The 21309-nt window shown below is 40.9% G+C and overlaps 1 protein-coding gene across 3 annotated transcripts in view; it reads left to right on the top strand.

Annotated features, from left to right (window-relative positions):
- LOC127683357 (uncharacterized) overlaps positions 1 to 21309 on the top strand; it is a 58972-nt gene that overhangs the window by 36038 nt on the left and 1625 nt on the right. For 2 of the 3 annotated variants that reach the window (XR_007977525.1, XM_052180534.1), the window contains one exon: positions 19555 to 19760. The exons of the other annotated variant lie outside the window; for it this stretch is intronic. Coding sequence is in view for 1 of the 2 variants with exons in the window: in XM_052180534.1 (XP_052036494.1) it covers positions 19555 to 19760 (206 nt within the window). In the remaining variant the exon portion in view is untranslated. The remainder of the gene's footprint in view (positions 1 to 19554; positions 19761 to 21309) is intronic. 3 annotated transcript variants of the gene reach the window in all.

Genomic DNA, 21309 nt, shown 5'->3' with positions numbered 1-21309 from the left:
TTTTTTAAAAAAATTATTTATTTATTTATTTATTTATGTATTTATTTATTTATTTATTTATTGTGGTTCTGGAAATTGAACCAAAGTCTATATATACCAGGCAGAATGCTTTTCTTATTTTGAGACAGAGTCTTAATAAGTTTCCTGGACAAGCCTTAAATGTGAGATTTCCCCCTGCCTTGGCCTCCCTGGTGCTTTAAAATCCTGGTGCCTGGACACGGCATGGCTGCTGCACACATGAGCTCCTGCCAGCCGTGACAACCTCCACTTAGAGATTCTAGCATGGAAGGGAGAGGGACCCTCAGGCTCTGTCTTCCCTCTTATGACACCTGTTTCACTTGACTTGCAAGATCATAGGTTCCCAGGGAGATTTTTATGCTTTGCCTCCTTTTGGTTAAACTTGGGAGCCCTCATTGCTTTACCCCCAACCACTCCACTACTTGCCTGATTTGTTCTGTCCCAATATTTCCCTCTGTACTTTAGTTTCCTCAAATTTGACTATAACCTCTCTCTAAACGTATTTCCTGATGGTGGCCTGATTCTGGTTTTCTGTCTTCTACATGGACTCATGTTAAATACATAAAAGATTTGAAGCTTGGACCTTCACTTGAGAGGAAACGTGACATTTGTGATTACCCCTCTTCTCCCCCCACCTCTCTCTCTCTCTCTCTCTCTCTCTCTCTCTCTCTCTATATATATATATATATATATATATATATATATATATATTCGTTCTTTACCCACGAATTCCATGACTTCTTTTCTCTTTATAGTTGAGCAATAGTCCATGTATAAATGTTCCACATCTTCATTATCCATGCATCAGTTTGATGGGCATCTGCATTGGTTCCATTTCCTAGTTACTGTATATAGAGCAACAGTAAACACAGATATACACGTTTCTCTGTAGGAAGATATGAAGCCCTTCAGGTATATGCTCAAGGGTGACATAGTTGAATCATATGACATTGAATATGACATTTCTATTCCCAGCTTTTTGAGAAGCCTACAGACTGATCTTCTCAGTGGCCACACTAGTTTATCCTCCCAACAAGGTGGGCAAAGGGATGTCCTTTTGCCACATCTACACCAACATCTGCATTCTTGATGGCAGCTGCTAGGACCAGGGTGAGGGGGACTCTTAGTTAATGTGGTCCCGATAGCTAAGGTCATTGAATACTTTTTGAAATGTTCACTGCCCATTTGTATTTCTTATTTTGAGAATATCTTGTTCAGTTCCATTACCCATGTTATTTTTTTTTAAAAAAATGGGTTGTTTGTTTTCTTAATGTTTAGCTTTATATATATATATATATATATATATATATATATATATATATATATATATATATATATATATATATATATATCTTAGTGTCTTCTGGACAGACTTTTGTCAGATGTAGAGCTGGCAGAGATTTTCTCTCACTCTGTGGCCTCTCTTTACCTGATTTGACTATCTTATAGGCTATGTATGGAAACTTTTAAGTCTCCTGAGATTTTATATGTCTCTTGCTGTTCTTATTCCTCAAGTTATGGAGTCCTGTTTAGAAAGCCTTCTCCTGTGAATCTATGGTTAGGCAGACCCTTTATGTTATTCTCTACAACTTTTAGCGCTGAGGTCCAGATCCATTTGGGGTTGAGTTGTGTGCAAAGCTAGAGTTAAGGATCTAGGATCATTTTCTTTGCATGTTGAAATCCAGGTTTCTACATACTATTTGTTGAAGATCTGTCTTTTACTCAATATATATTTTGGGCATCTTTGTCTAAAACCTAGTATTTGTAGTTTTATAGAATTGTATATGTGTCCTCTATTTTGTTCTGTTAACCCAAATGTCTGTTTTGTGTTAGTATTTTTTTTAATGCATTTTCATTGTGCCTTGCCCCCTGAAGTCACTTGTGGAGTTTCCCAGATGTGGACTAATTCATCATATAAAATATTTTTTTTTATCTGAAACATTGTAAATGTCATATTTTCAGAATAGGCATGTTCAATCAGCAGAATGAAAAATAAAATATGCACAGAATAAATTTTAATACAAGCTAAGACTTCAAAACAGGTTCCACAGCTTATGTGTCAGGGATGCCATAAGTGTGTTGGAGCCTTGTGAGCATCCTGGCAATTGTTTAGACCCACAAGACAGAATTTAAATCAAATGAAGCTGACCAGTGAGCAAGGAGATGACAGAGGGACAGAGCAGTTGTCCTTACTGGAGCTAAGAAGCCCCTGTGATACTGGAGACAAGCAGGGGTGGGGTGGGGCAGAGGAAGGTTTAACCACTGTTTTCCTTGAAGAACTTCCACATTTCAGCATTTTAGCCCTGCTAGCGCTAACAGCTGTGCAAATGGCAGTGACCTATGACCTTGAATTGTTGTTTTTTCTATGTGTTTGATTTCATGTCGACTTCTTCACGTATATTATCTTCCTTGAATCTGCACATCAATCGATACATTAGATCCTACCATTGAACTTCTTTTCCCGATGGGAAAACTTCTATTACATTGAATATGAACGTTCCTGCGTGACCTGTTTTATTAGTTTCCCATCACTGTGTCAAGGTGCCTGAAGTAGTCAATTTATGAAAGGAAAAGTTTATTTTGGTTCAAGGTATGGGATGTCCATTGTGGGTTGGTCTCATTGCGCTGGGGTCCATGATAAGCACATCAGTCTAGGATAGTGCATGGTGAAGGAAAACGTTCACTTCCTGGCAACCAGGAAGCAGATAAAACAAGGATTGGACTCCTATTTCCCCATATATAACCCAATGTCATAGCTCCATTCCCCCCAGACCCTACCTCCTAAAGGTTTCACCACTTGTCAGCAGAGCCCTAGACTGGACACCAAGGCTTTAACATTTGTGCCCATGGGGGCTCATTTAATCAAACCACAGCAGCTAAAGGTTTGAATGAAATTCACCTATTCCCCCATACGACGTTAATGAAACTTTACTAGGAAATCCTTCTGAAGGTTATTCTAGAACCTCTAACCTTTTATAGAGTAAATTTTGCTCACGATTTGATCTCTCCTTGAAACCTCTGTATCATTCCCAGAGGCTTCCAGGCTTAGGTTAGCTGGAGTTATGGTTCCAGCCTCTTCTCTGCTTATCTAGAGCTGGCCTTATTCCATCTGAAGCCTTCTGCATGCTTACCCTCAACCTGACACTCCTCACCAGTTCTTTATCTCTGTCTTCCCAACCAGCTTTGTATAGGGCAGCTTTCGGTGTGCGTATCCTTTGGCAGTGTAGCTGAACGATGCCCAGTGTTGAGTGCTAGACTTTTTGAGGACTCTGTTCTCACAGACCAACTAATCCTCACTGCAGACCTGGGGAAATGTTGTTCTGCTTCCAACAGAGAGTGCAGGGCTTAGGTGTACAGTCAATGATCTCTGCTTACTTACAGCCTTGGAAGTGGAGTTGTGATTGAAACCCATAATCTAGTCCCAACACTGCTTTCTAGGAGGCAAGAGGTGCTGCCTGTCAGGCCAGGGTTGGGCAAGGAGATTGCTCTAGGCCTTTACCATGACAAATTGAGACAGAAGCCTCTGTCTAAGGTGACAGTATTTCTTGCCTAGTAGTGAGACCAGTAAGGGAGCGTATACATGTAGTCCTGAACACCTGCAGAATTGTTCGTTTGGAGGAAGGAGACTCAGGGCAAGCCTTCCATTTCCACACACTTGTTTTGTGGCTTGGCATTCATTCCAGTGCTCAGTTCATTGCACTTCTCGCAGAAAAGTCAATCTGTGTTACAGTAAATCATGGTGATGGTAGTTAGCTGTGTAGTTAATAATAAATAAAAATAACAATGGCAGTGCCACTCTTAGTTGTTTATGCACATTTAATTCCCCCAGGCTTTACGTCCACTCCCGAGAACCTGTAGATTTCTCTCCCTGTAGTTGGAGGAAACTAAGGCCAATCGGTCAAGTAGTTTCTGAGAGTTTATGCCTAGAAAGTTGTAGAGCCATGGCCCAGGCCTTGGCGGTCTTGTTGCAGTTCTTAGGATGTCCTATAACCCCACAGGGAGACTTTCTCCCTCTCCAGGTACCCCCATAGGTGTTCTGGCTTTCTGTGGCCTTTTCCTGCCTCCTACCCTTTCTTCCCCATTCTCTCTCCTTCCTTCTCTCTTGTCTTCCTCTGCCATTACTCCTTAATCTTTTCTTTCTTCCTTTAATCATCTGGTGGCCTCTTTTGCTTTACCCTGGGTGGCTGAAAGGCTGATTCCAGGAACTGGGGCCCTTCCTGCCTTTCTGCCACGGCACGTGGGCATCTCTGTTATCTGCATCTGCTCCTGCAGAAAGGCCCGAGTTGCCATCTTGCTACCAATTAAGCCCCATGTATCATAATTGTACATTTTCCCACTGAAAGCTAAATGGTGAAGCTAACAGGGCTCCTGCTGAGAACAGATGTTCTTGCTCTGGCCAGATGCTCCACGTGCCGTCGATCTGCTGGAGCTCAGCGTCAGTGAGTTTCCTTTGTACTTCCATGTGAAGTGTTTCTGGTTGAAGGGTTCTTAGGAAGGGCTAAAAATCCATGCTGTCCTTACATCAAGAACTGGGCACCAGTCTTGAGGGGGTGTGAAGTAGCCATCCTTGGCACTTCACGATCCATCTGCTTCAGGGGGACATAATCCTGTTCCTATTTGAAAACTATCTTGGTTTGCATTTTATAATTAAGCATACAGATGCTTGCGTCTCTGGTTGTTTCCTTTCTAGTTAATCTGGCAGCTCACAATTCTATTTTCTACTTTCTTTTCTCATCTGTCTCTATGTGGAAAGCAGGAAGCACTCCCCCCCATCAAGGGACTTTGAAGACTGGGATCATACCATTCATTCAATTAATATTCAGCAGGTGCCTTCTTTAGAATTAATTTCTTTAGATTCATTTTTTTATGTTTTTGCATGTGTTCTTGGTATGTAGGTACCATGTGTGTGGTGGGGGTCCGAAAAGGCCATCAGATTCCCTGAAATTGGACTTACGATGGTGGTGAGTCACTGTGGGATTTGGGAATCAAACTCCTGCCCACTGCAAGAGCAGTGAGTGCTCTTGAATGCGGAGTCATCCACCCAGCCTGTAATGTGTGCATTCTCTGTGTAAAAGTTTTTCAACTTGGTAGAATTCACATTCAGGCCGAGGGAGACAGAAAAAACATTACTAAACAATGCAGCTACTGCTCAGGGGAGAAAAGCAAGGGAACAAACCAAGTTACTAGGAGAGAGAGAGAGAGAGAGAGAGAGAGAGAGAGAGAGAGAGAGAGAGAGAGAGAGAGAGAGAGACTAAACAAGTTGCCTTGCATGAGACAGTCTTCCTGAAGAAACCTAAGCTGTGATCAGAGAGAAACATTCTAGAAAGTAAGACTGGCAATTGTACTGTCCTTGAGGAATAGAGATGTTGAAAAGTTTGAGGCTCAAGACAAAGGCCAACACAGAAGGAAGGAAGGAAGGAAGGAAGGAAGGAAGGAAGGAAGGCAGGCAGTGTGGTCACAGACACAGATAGGGATCATATTTGTATGATCTTCTGTTGTCTTTTGTTCCTGGAAAAGTCAGTCAAACTCCAGATATTCCCTGTAAGTTGTTCCTGAGCTCAGGGTCCTTTCTAGATCAATGAACTCTGCTGATTAGTTTGGTTTACCCTTCACTGGTGGCCTTCAGGCACACTTTCTCCTAAGTTCTAAGATGGAGAAGGTCACTCTTTCATATAGACTGTAAATGGTTTTCTGTGAATCTGGCCTACAGACTCAATTGTGGATGAAAGGAACCACAAATGTAGCTGGCATCCCCAGGCATCATGTGAGGGCATCAGTACCAAAGTCTTCTGAGTAATGTGCAGTCTTGGGACAGAGCAAAGCCAGGAGCTCCCCTCATATGGATTCCAGACAGAAGTGTATGCACTAACTCCCATTAATTGTGTGAGTTAGGGTCTCTCAGGGAAGCCCTGGCTGTCTTGAATTTTGCAATGTAGATCACACTAGCCTCTGACTCAGAAATCTGCCTGCCTTTGTGTCCCAAGTACTGGAATTAGATGTGGGCACCGCCATACCCAGCTTTCAGGGAGCTCTAAGGGCTCGTCACTTTTTCTTCATGGTGGTGACTGCACAACCATTTACTCATTGCTCTCCAGGGCAATCACTTGCTCAAGTCCCTCATGTGTTGTCTTATACAATGTTGTAGGTTTGTTCCTTCTTTTGAACTTACTTTAAATTGTGTGTGGTTTTCTGAAAGCAGGTACCCACAGGTGCTAGAGTTCTCTGATCCCCTGGAGCTGGAACTGCAGGTGGTTGTGAGCACCTAATGCAGGAACTGAGAATCAATCTCGGGTCCCATAGAAGGACACTAAATGCTCATGGACAGAGACATCTCTCCAGCCCTGATTTGCTTTTTCTATATTCCCATTTGCATCCTTACCTTCCATCATATACACAAGGTCTGCCAGAGGTGCTTCATCATCTACCCTACAGTTCAGAGTTCCCTGGGGGATCATTTCTGCATAATGGGTATCATTCTGTCATTGTCCAATATGGTAATAATCAATAGCAGATACTGTCAAACATTTACTTGGACTTAGGTACTGTCCTAGCCATCATTTTTCAAAATGCACTCTCATAACAACTCTTAAAGGCTTCATTACCATTTCATATGGTCAGAAATAAAAAATTAGAAAGCAATAGCATGACTTATACAGTCAAAGGTAGTAGATCTGTGCTTAGAAGTCAGATGTTTCTGGCACTAGGGCACAAGATTCTTGGTTACTTTATGTTCAGGCTGTGCATGTCAGCTGTGCCTGGGGACACCTTGAAGGAACTGGTTCTCTGTTATCTCTTTGATGGTAGACAAGGCTACCACCAAGGGTCAGAGACTTGATAAGGTTTATGATGATGTTTATCTTCCAAGACAGACTAAGCAACTGGCATGGAACAGAAAAAAAATGACTTAGAATCAAATCACAGAATTGGAATATTTGCTTTATCACATGACAAGCACCATGGTACTTCTTTCTTTATTAACCTGGAAAATATGGGCCATTATAACCCCATATAGCTTATAGTGAGGGTAAGTCAAGAGATAGTATGTAGAGTGTCTAGTTTAGATAGTATTCACCTGGGATATTTATTATATCATTATTATAATTAGTACCTACTGCTACTTCAAGCTGAAGTTCTACAGAAAGCAGCAGCATGAGTTAGGGTCATTATTCATAAAACACCAAAGGCTCTGAAGAGATGAAGCATACTATGGAGGGAAGCCAGTCATCAAAGGCCCTGTGTTGAAAGGTTTTACTTGCAAGGGATGACCAGAATAGAAAACTCTGTGCCAAGAGAAAGTCATTTGAGTAGGTTTTTAAGATGAGGACATTTATGGAGATGAAGAAGATGGGGATGGAATTTGGGGAGTGATGTAACAAAAAGTTCTGTAATATTGGTTATGGTGATAGGCGCATGGCTTTGTGACACACTAACCACGGAATCATGTTTTATCAGAGTAATGGGTTTTATTATGGCATTTTCACACACACATCATTTGGCCCAAGTGTCCTCTACTCCCAGATCTCTCCTCTACCATGTGTTCAATCCCAGATGCATATTAGCAGGTCTTCTTCTACCCTTCACATAGTTTGTTAATCCCAAATCATAAGGTAAGTAAACCGTGGGATGCTGGGACTATATCTCACCCAAGTTTTCGGTGAAAACAAACCTCTTGTGCATGCTAAGAGAAAAAGAAAACGAATACCCTGCAGTCTATCACGTCAAACTATGCGTTTCTCCAAACAACATGTGCTGTCTTTTCTCTGTGAAAATACTCAGAAGAAAGTATTAAATTATTCTTGTTGTTGTTGCTAAAAATCTAAAGGCGAAACAAACCCAGTAAGGGAAGTGAGATGAGAAGGGGGGGGGGCAGAAAACGAGGAATGTGGTTGCCTGCAAGTCTACCTAAGCACCTCACGTTCAACAAGGCCTGTGCTGCAGCTGTCTGTGGTCAGGATGAGGGAGCCACTATGATCTGCCCACACACTCCTGTGAGGACTGCATGAAGAAGGGATGTGACTTTGCCCCATGGGCCATAGATGCGTGAATAGTTATGAACTGAGACAAGAAGAAACAATGTTGTTTTTGTGAAGTATACCGTGGTGTCCACAACTTAGTTTACTGACACTCCAGTAATGGACAACTAGTTAGCCACAACTCCAAGTGTGTTCTTCCAAGAGTGTAAGACACATCAGATTATATAAGGTTATAGGAAGATGTAGAACTAACAAGGTCATAGTTATGATGCCTCTAATCTCTGAAAATTGAAATAAAGAAATGAAAGCACCTGCCTAGTATTAAGCACCTTCAAGGAAGAATCTTGAATGTGTTGTTACTGAATGAGTCTGACCATAATGATCTCTGCTATAGGACTTTCCCATAGTCAGTAAGCTCAGCAGAAGAGGAAAAGAATTTAATTGTGGGTTTTTTTGACATAATAATAGTAGGTTTGTTTTATTATTCTTCTTGTAGAACCTTACAGTGTGTAGAGAATTCCTATATCAATCACTGGTTTTATATTTAAACAGCATAGAGCAGACTCGGAGATAACGAACAATTTCAAGGCCACAAAGCCAAGGCAGAGGATAGACTTGAGTGCAGTTCTCATCTCCCAGGTGATGAGCTGAAGTTCCTAAGCTCCAGTTCATCAATTTAATAGTTTACAAGAGTGTATGCTGCTGTTGACTGAAGAGAGAGCCTCTCTGCAAAAAAACCAAAACCAAAACCAAAACCAAACCAAAACACACACAAACACACAAAGCAATCATAGGGAATGTCAATCAGGATTTCAGAGAGTTGAACTCCTGTCCTTGCTGTACCACATGAGGGTTTATAGCCACTAGATAAGGAAACGGCTCATCAAGGGGAAGCATAACACCATGGAGGGCTTAGGCAGAGCAGCAGGGGCTCCAGCATAGGAGATAAACTGAGGCAGCAAGGAGACAATTTCTCACAGGTCATGTCCAGGAAGCCAGAATCAAGGACTGGAGACCACAAACAGGAGTCTAGATAGGCGGTTCTCAACCTGTGCACTGTGACCCCTTTAGGGTTTGAACAACCCTTTCACAGGGTCCATAGAAAAGACAGATATTTACTGTATACTTCATAACAGTAGAAAAATTACAGTTATAACATAGCAAAAAAAATTATGGTTGGGGGTCACCACAACATGAGGCATGATATTCAAGGGTCATGTCATTAGGGTGGTTGAGACCCACTGCTCTCAGTGTTTAGAGGAATTTGGAAAGGTAAGCCGGTAACACCACTGGTGGTTCTACATCACTAAGTCTGAACAAAGAATGGTGTTTAAAAGACCTCCTTTTGCCAGGCCCAGTTAGCTCAGTCATTAGAGCATGGAACTCTTAATCTTGGGGTTGTGGGTTTGGTTCCCACGCTAGGCGCCAATATGTTGCAGAAATTATTTTATTTATTTATTTATTTATTTATTTATTTATTTATTTATTTATTTATTCCGAGACAGGGTTTCTCTGTGTATCCCTGGCTGTCCTGGAACTCACTCTGTAGATCAGGCTAGTCTCAAACTAAGAAATTAGCCTGCTTCTGCCTCCCAAGTGCTGGGATTAAAGGCGTGTGCCACCACTGCCCGGCTTGTTGTAGAAATGGGGTTTCTACCTTTGACCATTTAGTTCCCAGATAAAAGACACAAACAACCTTACATTTACAATAAGCCTTAATCAGCACGGGAGCTGGGCAGATATTTGCCCTCTATGCTATTAGAAGCTACTTTTCTAAGATAACCCTGAGTCATTACTTCCTATGTTTCAAACTGAGAAAGCACAAGAAGGTATAAAAACTGTAAATACTTAAAAATCAATGATCTCATTACTTTTAAAATAGGGTTTTTCATATAGCCTAGACTGCTATATAAACTATTTCACAGTGCTTAGATCGTGATGTAAACTACCATGACTGTCTTCAGGGTGACTTCTTAAAACACACACTGCTGCTACCTTGATTTGTCTCTGCATTAACAGACATGAATAGTGTTGGGATCTTATTTGGAATATACCTAATTAGAAAACTATGAAGCCATATTGAATGTCTGGCTTCCCAGGCCTGGGTTGTAATTACTGACCCATGTTTTCTGATTAATTTAATCATGCATCTGAAACTGGGGAGAGTTGGAATGTCTAGCTTAATTAATATCCATTTTGGCATCTCTTGGACTTTACCAATGCTTGATCATTCATAGAATTAGCATTTTATTATCGGGGATGGGACTCTTGCTGTTGGAAAACTTGCATCTTTCTGCAAGGTTCTAAAATGCCACCAAACCTCAGAGTCACACCACAGCTTCCTAAATTGCATGCTCTCTCATGAACTGGATGTGGATATCATGAAACACTTGATAGCAGTACCATTCTGAATGCACAATGACAACATCAATTCATAAAGAAAGCATGAGATGAAACTGAGGCACAGATAACTGTGCTCACTTAAATTGCATCATGTGGCTCCACTGCAGGCTCAGTTCTAAACACATGACACACATGTTGTACCACACATGCCATGGTGCCTGTGACTGCTGCCTGAAACAGCTCTGCTCAGATTTGAGACTGTTGTACATTATGAATTGCAGTGTTTTTACTACATACACAAACTTTTCTGATCTTACAGAAATGTGATGGTTTAATTAAAAGAACAATGATTTCCATAATTTCACACCCTCATTCCTCAGCATTTAAGTATCGATTAGCCTATCCTTTTGGGTTGCATTGTGTTTGAGTTTTAAAAATTATTGTTTGAGCTATTGTATTGGTCAGGGTTTTCTAGAGGAACAGAATTTATAGAATAAATATCTACCTATCACCTATCTATGAACTGTCTATCTATCTATCTATCTATCTATCTATCTATCTATCTCCTATCTATCAACTATATATATATATATATATATATATGCATGCATCTATCTGTCTATCTACCTTTCTATCTATCTACCTATCTATCTATCTATCTATCTATCTATCTATCATCTATCTATCTATTGTATATATGGGATTTACTAGAGTGGCTTAGAGGCTGTGGTCCAGCTAGTTCAACAATGGCTGTCTATCAACGAAAGGTCCAGAGTCCAGTAGTTGTTCAGTCTGAAAGACTGGATGTCTCAGCTAACAACTGGTCTTCAATATATGTTGGAATCTTGAAGAAGTTGGCTGTAATGCCAGTAAAGGAATGCTAGTGAGGGCAAGAGGAAGCAGGCTAAGAAAGAGAGCTTCTTTCTTCAATGACCTTTATATAGACTGTCAACAGAATGTGTGGCTCAGATTAAAGATGGATCTTCCCACTTTAAAGATCTAGATTAGAAATGAGCCTTCCCAGTTAAAATGATTTCATTAAGAAGAAGAAAAAGAAAAAGAAATCCTCACAGGTGTGCCCAGCCTTTTGGTATTTAGTTAATACCAGATGTAGTCAAGTTGACAAACAAGAGTTGCCATCACAGTTATTGATCTGAGTTTCATTTAAAAATGAATTAAATTAATTTTGGCCTGGAATTAAGATGGACTTTCCAACCATTTGTGCAGTGGCCTTAAACGTATGCCATTCATTCTATACGATATATTTGTACAAAGAGCACTCTCAGCAGTGACAATCATAAACTCAAAATAAGGATCAGTTCTGGGAAACCCTGAAAACGCTCTAAATCCTTTTGCAGTATCTAAGGTTTAATTCTTTTTCTAAAGATTAAAAGAAATTATGTGTTTGCTTGTATGCTTGAGTCTATGTGTGTGTGCCACATATCTGCAAGGGCCTCGAAGGCCACGCAGGTGTCAGACTCCCTGGAACTGGAGTGACAGTCATAAGGTGCTCCATGTGGGTGTGGGAAATAGAACTTGGGTCCTCTTCAGGAGCAACAAGTGCTCTTAACCTGTAATCCATCTCTCCACCCCAAGGCTCAATTCTTTAAGTAAAAATAAATAAGTCCATTTGGCCTCAGTAGTATGCAAATGTATTTTTATCAATGGTAAAATTATGTATACTAGAGAATTGCTTGAAATAATTTTATTATCAGTAAATGTTTAATTTTTTATCTGTTTATATTCCTATATATCCAAAAATTACATAAAATTTTTTCAGGAAAAATGGGATTGTGTGTAGGAAATTTTCAAAAAATTGGTTTATATTAAACCATCGTTATTAATGACACCTGGGACTTTTTATCACCTCCCTTTCTGTGTGACTCCCTTTAAATAAGCACATGTCATGTTAAGGCAGGCTGGAAGCTGCCACCTACAGAGGATGAATGTGCTACCAAGCTCCAGGCTTAGACAGATAATCTCTGCACATGGCTATGACAAAACTAGGTGAGAAAATGTTAACAGAAAAATCAAGTTTGGAACAACATCACAATCCTAGGCTGGGGTCAACGAGGTGAGACCACTCAGGACATGAATCAAAGATTTTAGCATCACTAAGGCAGGCTACCAGGGTCAGGGTTTTGGGGTCAGCAGAGGAAAAAAAACAAAAACCCAAAGCTTGATTCTAAATCCTCACTCTCTCAATATGCCCCAAGACCTGGTTAGGTGTTGCTGAATGCACCCTAGGGGTTCATGCAGTCTGGGGACCTAAGGAGACTGCAGAAAGATGGAGCTAGACAGTAAAAAGTGCAGAGAAATAAGCCAGACTGTGTGTTTGTTCTACCAAATGGACCAAATACTTTTGGTTGCAATGACACATCTTGAGGCTGTATGACTTGAACAACATGCATTTGCAAAGAGCATAACTTGTTTAACTTTAATATCTCACCGAATGTTCTGGGGGATCTTGGTAAAATGCTGATTCTAATTCAGCAGACCTGAAGCAGAGGACTGTGTTTCTGCAGCCCATCTCCAAGGGATTCTGGTCAGAGAAATTCTGGTGTAGCAAGGACTTGGGGTGGGTGTGGGTTGGGGGACGAGGTTGCTGCATTCTTAAAATAATCAAGCACCTTGCAGAAACCTGTCCAGTTGTCTGGATCTTCCCCGTTCTTTAGCTAATTTAAGGGGGCTTATTATATTTACAGAATGGTTTGATGCTCTTCAGAAAGGTAATTTTGCAAAGATGTAAAGGTCATGTAGTTTCATGTTCCTCGTCTTTCCCCACATCCTGTCCTATAGAAAGGACTGACAGTCTGAAGACAGAAATTAGGCTGGCATTGACCTAGTGAAGCAAGAAGCACACATACGTAGCCTGTTACCTGGGAACAGAGTAGCAATTCTTTCATAAATGAATGTCAATGAGGTATAATTTTCTGCTGTAGCAGAATTTCTACACCTGACAGTATTCCTAATATACTTTAATTAAGAGGTTAATCTGTTGTAGAAATTGCTTTTCTCTGAAGCCACCTGAAATCAATTTAAACTCAATTACAAGTGGTTAGCTATTGTTTATGTGGTTAAAGATTAGAGAATACATTTTTGCTTGTCAGGAGCCATCAGAGCAAATTTTGAATGTCACGATCAGAGGAGAGCTGAATAGTTGAGTGTTCTTTAATGGGCATGGAGAAACCATTAGAAAATGTAATCAGTCATATTTGATGACTTGACCTTGGGACTCAGCTAGAAAAGGGTCTAATCATGCCTGTCCCCTAAGTGCCACCAAGATTGCTCTGCTGAAATTAATTGATCATTACGTGCTTTCTGAGAGTCTAATATACCCTATTTGATGGAATATAAATTGCAAAAATAATCTGTAAATTATATAACAAGCTCCAGAATACATTTGCCCTCTGTCTCCTTAGCAGATATTAAATCTGACAGCTACTTTCAAAAAACGATCAGGATTGCTTAACTCTTTCAATAGTTTGGGATGCTCAAGTTTTACAAAGAAGAGAAAACTACATTTCAATGTATGTGCCCAGTATATTAATTTGAATTTTTGCACCATTTTCTTGAAGAGTGAAAAAGAGGAGGCCTAGAAAAGTTCTCTAGGGGCCTCGGGTGTATCCTTTTATTCAATTGCTTCATAAGGCTCTCAGTTGCTATAAAAAATATGGATGCTTGTTAGAGATTAGGAAGCTGTTTTGAAGCCTGTCTGCTTCAGTTCTAAGTGTAAGGGAGGATTACATAGCCCTCTAACAGGCCAACCACTTTGCTAGAATGCTAGCCAATTCTAGCCACTCACAAAGATAGTGTACTCTACTAGTTATTGGTAGGTTAAAGGTTACTAGTCACCCTATCAGGTGTCAGAGTGATGACTATAACTACCAAATCTGTTGTGTACACTCCGTTTGGATCCTTCCATTATGACATTATCACGTACGCATTTCACCCCACATTTGGCCAAAGTTACTAAAAGTCTCTCTCTAGAACTCTTCTTCTCCTAGGGAGGGCAAAACATTAGAAAAGAAGTTTCCTTTGGGCTGACACTTATGTTGCAAATAAACCTTCCAGGATTTTTTCCACGAATGTTGAACGGGTAACAACTGAGAAGAACTAGACCATCTGTTCTTGCCTAATTGGCATCATAAGGGAAGACCACATTTCTAGAGCCTTGGAAGAAGAACGTGGGATGAAGTAGACTGAGGATGGTGTTTTTCACGAGTCTGTTCCTTCCATGCCAGAACCGAGGGAGGCTTTCCAGGGGAGACACTCTGGGAACTGGACCCTAGAAAGCTAAACTCTTGGGAGCTGAATTAGGGATGACACTTATCTATAATGACTATAGTCATTATATTAGGCTTTCAGTTACACTATAAATCCAAATATTGGCTCATCAGTTGTGAGCTTTTAAGTGGATTTTTGAGCCTCTTAAGATGGTTAATCTTTACTGTCAACTTCACTGGGTTTAAAGTCACCATGGAAACAGACTTCCAAATGTGTCTCTAAGAACATTTCCAGATATGTTTAACCAAGGAAGGAATACCCAACCTGAACGTGGACAGCACCAGTCCCCGGGTTTGGAGCTAATAAAAGACAGAGCATGAGTGAAGTATGAGATGCCTCTGTCTTTGCTTCCAGAATGTTCAGGCAGTGTGACCTGATGATACCTTACACTTCTGTGGTCATGCCTTCTCTGAAACCATGAACCCAAAGAAACGCTACTTTCTTAGGCTGCTTTGGCCAAGTGCCTTGTCCCAGCAATAAGAAAAGTAACAAATATTCTTCTTAAAAATCTCAGTTCTCGCATCTGTAAAATGGAGACAATAATGAGAATCACAAGAGAAAAGTACATAGCAGACACAGTAGAGTACTGAGTGGGTATACTTTTTTTGCTAGTTTTTTTTTTTTTTTTTTTTTTTTTTTTTGCTGTGACAAAAATACCACAGCCAAAGAACCTGTGGATCAGGCAAGAAGCATATGCTTATAGTCCCAGCTCCGAGGAATAAAGTTAGCTTGAGCTACATAAGGAGAACTTGTCTCAAACCAAATGACCAAACGCAATGCAAAGGAGGGGGGGACTTTAGAAGTTTTTGGTGCCTCATAGCTACCAAAAGTGTAGCTTAATAGATTAGTTTACCTCAGGGCGGCCAAGAAGCAGAGAGACAGGCAGGGGAGGGAGGGAGGGATGCAGGAAAGGGATGGAGATCTCTCTCCCTGGTGAACTTTTCCCCTTTTATTGCATCTCGGCACTGTGCATATGAGACGGGTACCATCAACATTCAGGGCTTAGCTAATCTTTTCTGGAAATGCTCTTATCGAGATACTCAACTATGTGATTTATTGGTCTTGTAGGTGCTTCTCAAACTAATCACGCTCACAATCAAGATTAACCATTACACTAGCTAAGCTTTTATTCCAGTGAAGCAGCTTTGGTACCTGTCTTTTCTGAATTGTATTTTGCACAATCTGGGAAAGATTTTTTTTCTGCCTCGAAAAATGTTTTCTATGAAGAGTCATACAAAGATACTGAAATAAAAATGGATCTGATTCTTCACAAGTATACCAATGACCGAGTCTCTAGGAGTAGAGCTGGGTGAAGTATAAAGAAGAGTAGGAGAGGTCCAGGGTGTGGTCTGGCAGAGCCACAAACCAGCTCTGTAGGGTTGAGAGCAAGAATTCCTCCCTTCTGTGGCTCAATTCTTGTGTACAATAACAGGGTCGACCAGATGCCTAACTAAGGTAGTTTAGGGTACTGGGGGTGATGACCTTCTCTATTAGACTATTTACTGTCTCACCATCATGATGCAATAATCCACAACAGAGGGTGGTATGGGAAGCCATCCTGGGAAGTAGATTGGTGCATGTCAGTGAATTCAGGTTAAACCTCCTGTTTGCAATATATGATCATGTATCCATGACAATACTTGAGTGTCAACTTCACAGGGCAGGATTGGAAACCATGTTTCCATTTCTCCTCTCCTTTCTGTCCTAAATGATGCTGATAGTCACAAAAGTACCTGTGTGGTCTAAATACATGCTTTAGGAAATTTTGCTCAGCCCCAGTGTGTCCCACCTCTCCAGGATTCCTACTTCCAGAGTCACCTGAGACCCTTTAGCACGGTTGTCCTTTTGAGATACCCAACTCCTTGCCCCCTGGCTTGCTTCAGTCCTATGAGTAGCCATGAGTCATGTCTCCTTCTGTTAGATTTCTGCCCAGAGTCAAGTTTCATGCGATATAATATGGTGGCCACTAAATCTCAGGAAGGGCTTGCTCTTTGAACTTTAAACAACTTATAAGTGACAAGACAAAAGATTGAGTAGCCCTTTTGCTAAAGCCAAAGAAGAAAGCATTCTAGGACAAAGCTGCAAGGTGAAGGGATTACAGGGTGGGGTAGGACTGAGCAATAGACTGGTCACTATTGGGCTGTGTCCGTGACTAGTAGTAGCACTAAATGTAAGTTGGAACGGGGGCAACTGAGGTGGCCCTGCCTGATGCTCTATGATTCTATCCTATGCTAGATCTATACATTTTCCTGTGGTGGAGGCATCCTGGAGGGTGGGATGGGGCTTTGTGCTATCTGCCCTCTGCTATTTGCAGGAGGAAAGAGAATTGCCAGGGTCCCAGAGAATAGTGGTGTGGATACTTACAGACATTTGTAGCAACTTCTCTACAACTCATCTAAGGATAGAAGAATGTGTGAATGGTTTTACTGCCCTTTTGGCTGATTTCCCTCAGGGCATAAATTGCCATATACTCTGGATCTCTACAGTCCCAAGGTCTGGTGTTCTATCAGAAGAATTGTGCCTTTCACTCGTTTACATGAGACTTTGCATAAGCCATGCTAAGGAGGCTGCTGTGGGTGAGTCCTATATTGAAAGTAACCCTAACTAAACTGCATGCTGGAGACGTCTGCTAGAACCGTAGCTCTCTGACAGATTTCCTTGTGGCTTGGGAAGCTGAAGTCAGCCCACAATGCTGACTTCTTTGTGTCCTGCTGGTCAATGAATGACCTTGGAAATAGTCAAAGTCTCTATGTAGTAACTTCCATAAAGTTCAGCATCACCTTGCATTGAATCACTCACTCCAGGACCTGGCTACTGAATCAGAAGCAAGAATGGATACATGTGGAGAACGCGTGCAGACAAAGGCAATTCTAACTGAGGAAATAATCTCCATTGATTTAGTCACACAATGAAAGTTTTTACTCCTGTGTAAAGTACTGTAACAGCCAAAAGCTTTTTGCTTTACCCTCTAAAAGCTCACTTTAACTCCGTTTCCCTGGAAATAGCAAGCACATTCTGTCACATTGCGTTCTCCCTGTCAGTTGAATTTCTGGCATGGAATTTTGGGGTTGAATTGTTTCATCCAAAATTTTTTTCTTTAAATAGTCCATTTATTTGTTCCTTCTCTTCATAATTCCTGTATTTCTTCATTAAATGCACCAGCCAAATGCAACTGAAGGTATAAAATGTGAATTACATCACATGCAGATACAATAGGAGGTGTGGGTTTTTCAGTAAAACTATCAAAATACTTTACAAAAAAGCAGCCAAAACCACAATTTTCTCCATCTTATGTAACTATTATCTGTGCTTTCTTCTAAATGTTTATTTGCTCATAATAAACGTTAACACCATTTTTTTTTGGTTTGTTTTATGTTGTATTATCTCCTAACTTGCTACATGAGCTTCTTTTAGTAAGGATTGGAACATAATCTGTCCAATAAATGTACCATTGTGGCAGACTGAAAAACTGCTTTTAACACCCGCAGCCTGCCCACACACATCCTCTGCATGTGATTTTGCAGCTGCCCTCATGAGGGTGTGAAGAGAATTTTCCAGCACCTAGAAGATGGCTGCCATCGTTTTGGCCAACAGGATATAACAGACATGAAAGTCTCTGTTCCAAGCCTGGGCATCACAGAGTCTTACGTATTTATTGCCTCTGTGGAACCCTGATGCAGACAGATCACCACGATGAGAAAAAATCCAGTTGAGTCTTCTGGTAGGGTGAAGCCTCAGTTTTTTCTGTCATTGGATGTATTCCTCCTGAACCAATCAGACCCCAGGTTCCACAGGTGGATAAAAGAGTCCAGCTGAGACCAGAAGCTGGAACTCTAGCTATTGTGTAAATTGCATTAAAAAATTCACTTTTTAATTTAAAGAATTTTGGGGGTGACTTGCTATATAGCAATAGCTAACTAATATGGCTATTGATCTTATAACTATTTCTTTTTTCTTTTCAATTTGGGCCTTTTCAAACATTCTCTGTTATAGAAGAATGCTTTTGATTTGCATTTCCCTAATGATTAATGAATTTTATGAGGTCCCATTTGTCAATTCTTGATCTTAGAGCATACGCTATTGGTGTTCTGTTCAGGAACTTTCCCCCTGTACCGATGTCCTCAAGGGTCTTCCCCAGTTTCTTTTCTATTAGCTTCAGAGTGTCTGGCTTTATGTGGAGGTCCTTGATGGCTAAGATTAAAAATTCAGGAGACAGCAGGTGTTGGCAAGGATGTGGAGAAAGAGGAACACTCCTCCACTGCTGGTGAGGTTACAAACTGGTACAACCACTCTGGAAATCAGTCTGGCGGTTCCTCAGAAAACTGGGCACGCCACTTCCAGAGGATCCTGCTATACTACTCCTGGGCATATACCCAGAGGATTCCCCAGCATGTAATAAGGATATATGCTCCACTATGTTCATAGCAGCCCTATTTATAATAGCCAGAACCTGGAAAGAACCCAGGTATCCCTCAACGGAAGAATGGATGCAAAAAATGTGGTATACATACTTAATGGAGTACTATTCAGCCATTAGAAACAATGAATTCATGAAATTCTTAGACAAATGGATAGAGTTGGAGAACATCATACTAAGTGAGGTAACCCAGTCTCAAAAGATGAATCATGGTATGCACTCACTAATAAGTGGACATTAGCCTAGAAAATTGGAATACCCAAAACATAATCCACACATCAAATGATGTACAAGAAGAACGGAGGAGTGGCCCCTTGTTCTGGAAAGACTCAGTGAAGCAGTATAGGGCAAAACCAGAACGGGGAAGTGGGAAGGGGTGGGTGGGAGAACAGGGGGAGGGAAGGGGGCTTATGTGACTTTCAGGGAGTGGGGGGCCTGAAAAGGGGAAATTGTTTGAAATGTAAATAAAAAATATATCAAATAAAAAAAGAAATACAATGTAAAAAATAACTGCAGGTGACCTGAGAAAACTCAAAAAGAAGGAGAAGAAGAAGAAGAAGAAGAAGAAGAAGAAGAAGAAGAAGAAGAAGAAGAAGAAGAAGAAGAAGAAGAAGAAAAAGAAGAAGAAGAAGAAGAAAAAGAAGAAGAAGAAGAAGAAGAATGCTGTGCTATTGTCATTGTGGGGCATGCAGTGCAAGTTTTTGTTCGGTTTGAAGATAGAGGTAATTAGATTGTATGACCTGTAAACTTTTCAAAATACTGTGTGATTGAATGAGATTCTGGGGTTGTCTTTATAGAGTAATTATTACCACAAATGAAACAATTTATTTCTCTATAATTGTTTTGTATGTAGCTGCACTTAGGATCAGCAAACATTTCCCTGTGGAAACATTTGTGCAAGATCTATAGACTTGCAAACCAGGCAAGTGCAAAACAATACAACCAACCCATTTGTTTTAGGTGCTTTGGCTTACTTATTATTGTTACTGCCATTATTTGTGGTGTTTTGTTGTTACTGAGGTCACACTAAACAGAGAATGGCTCGTGGTTTCAGAAGGTTGGCTTTATCGTTGCTTAGATCCATGCCACTGAGCACAACAGCTCACTGTTGGAATCTCCTCACAGAGAGCTAGCCCTGCAAGGTTCTGTAGGCAGACAGCAGTGCAGGAACTTAGTGCCAAAGGTGCCTGCCACTAGTGACCTCCCTTCAGCTATGCCCTACCTCCTTATAGCTTACTCCAAAGTGCCCCCAAAATAACGCTCCGTCTGGAGAGCAATTAGTCAAGTTTCAGGCCTTTCCCATCCAAGCCTTAGTGACTGACCCCATTCACTGAGACGTGAACGTAAGGTTAGCAAATGTGTACATTTGAAAGATGTTCACAGGGTGATGCAGTTCCGCAGCAGCGGCCCAGACACACTGTCCTTAAATGCCTATGTTATGTCCATCACCTTTATTAACACTGTGAAAGGTGACCCTCTATTGTTTTTCTCAATTATCAGTTGATAGAACCCTATCCCAGGAAAGCCTTCTGCTCCGATGGAGCTGTTTTCCTTCTTGTTGCCCTGAAGATCTTTAAACAAAACACTTGTCCCTAAAACCAGCCCTCTGTTGTCTCTCAATTTCATTCCTTAAGTTCCCAAGAACCAGGAGCCACCGATTCAGTGGCAATTCTTCAAGACAGTGAACGTCCTGCCCGGCACCCTAACGCTCGAGTTAAGCCCACCTGAGGAGAGAAGAAAGGCCTGCTTCAAACTCAAAGACACTCTGTGTTTCCCGTGTTACATAAACAGAGTACTGTTTCAGAATAAGGGCCTCAGTTCATGTATTCAGTCAGAAGCTTGGCAGTGCTTTTCCTTCTGTCCTGGTCATAGGACTGTCTGAAGAAACTTCAAGTTCCTGATCTGGGTTTTTTTATTCCCTTACCCTAAATGAGTACCTCAGCCAAAATTCTACTTAGGAGTGGTACCCAAACTCCAATCCAGTTGCTAGTTCACTCAGTTTTGGAATTGGATATTGGGTTGTCATGGTGGAAGTGGATTATATCTGTTCTCCAATCCAGACCCTCTCCTAAGCAATTTTACACTCTTTAGAGTTTGAGGAGGGTCTTTTATAGGGATTTGTAACCTTGGATGACATTGGGGATATATATATATATATATCAGGACATGTTAAGGCCCATTAAGGGAGAGCTATTTCTTCCTGGTTAAAAGAATGGTTAAAAGAATACCTCTGGGTAGAGACATGATATTCAGATCTGCGATAAAGACTCA

Source organism: Apodemus sylvaticus, chromosome 4 (genome assembly GCF_947179515.1).
Source record: "Apodemus sylvaticus chromosome 4, mApoSyl1.1, whole genome shotgun sequence".
Lineage (NCBI taxonomy): Eukaryota > Metazoa > Chordata > Mammalia > Rodentia > Muridae > Apodemus > Apodemus sylvaticus.
The sequence above is the reverse complement of the archived record's forward strand: the minus strand, read 5'-3'. Positions and strand labels throughout refer to the sequence as shown.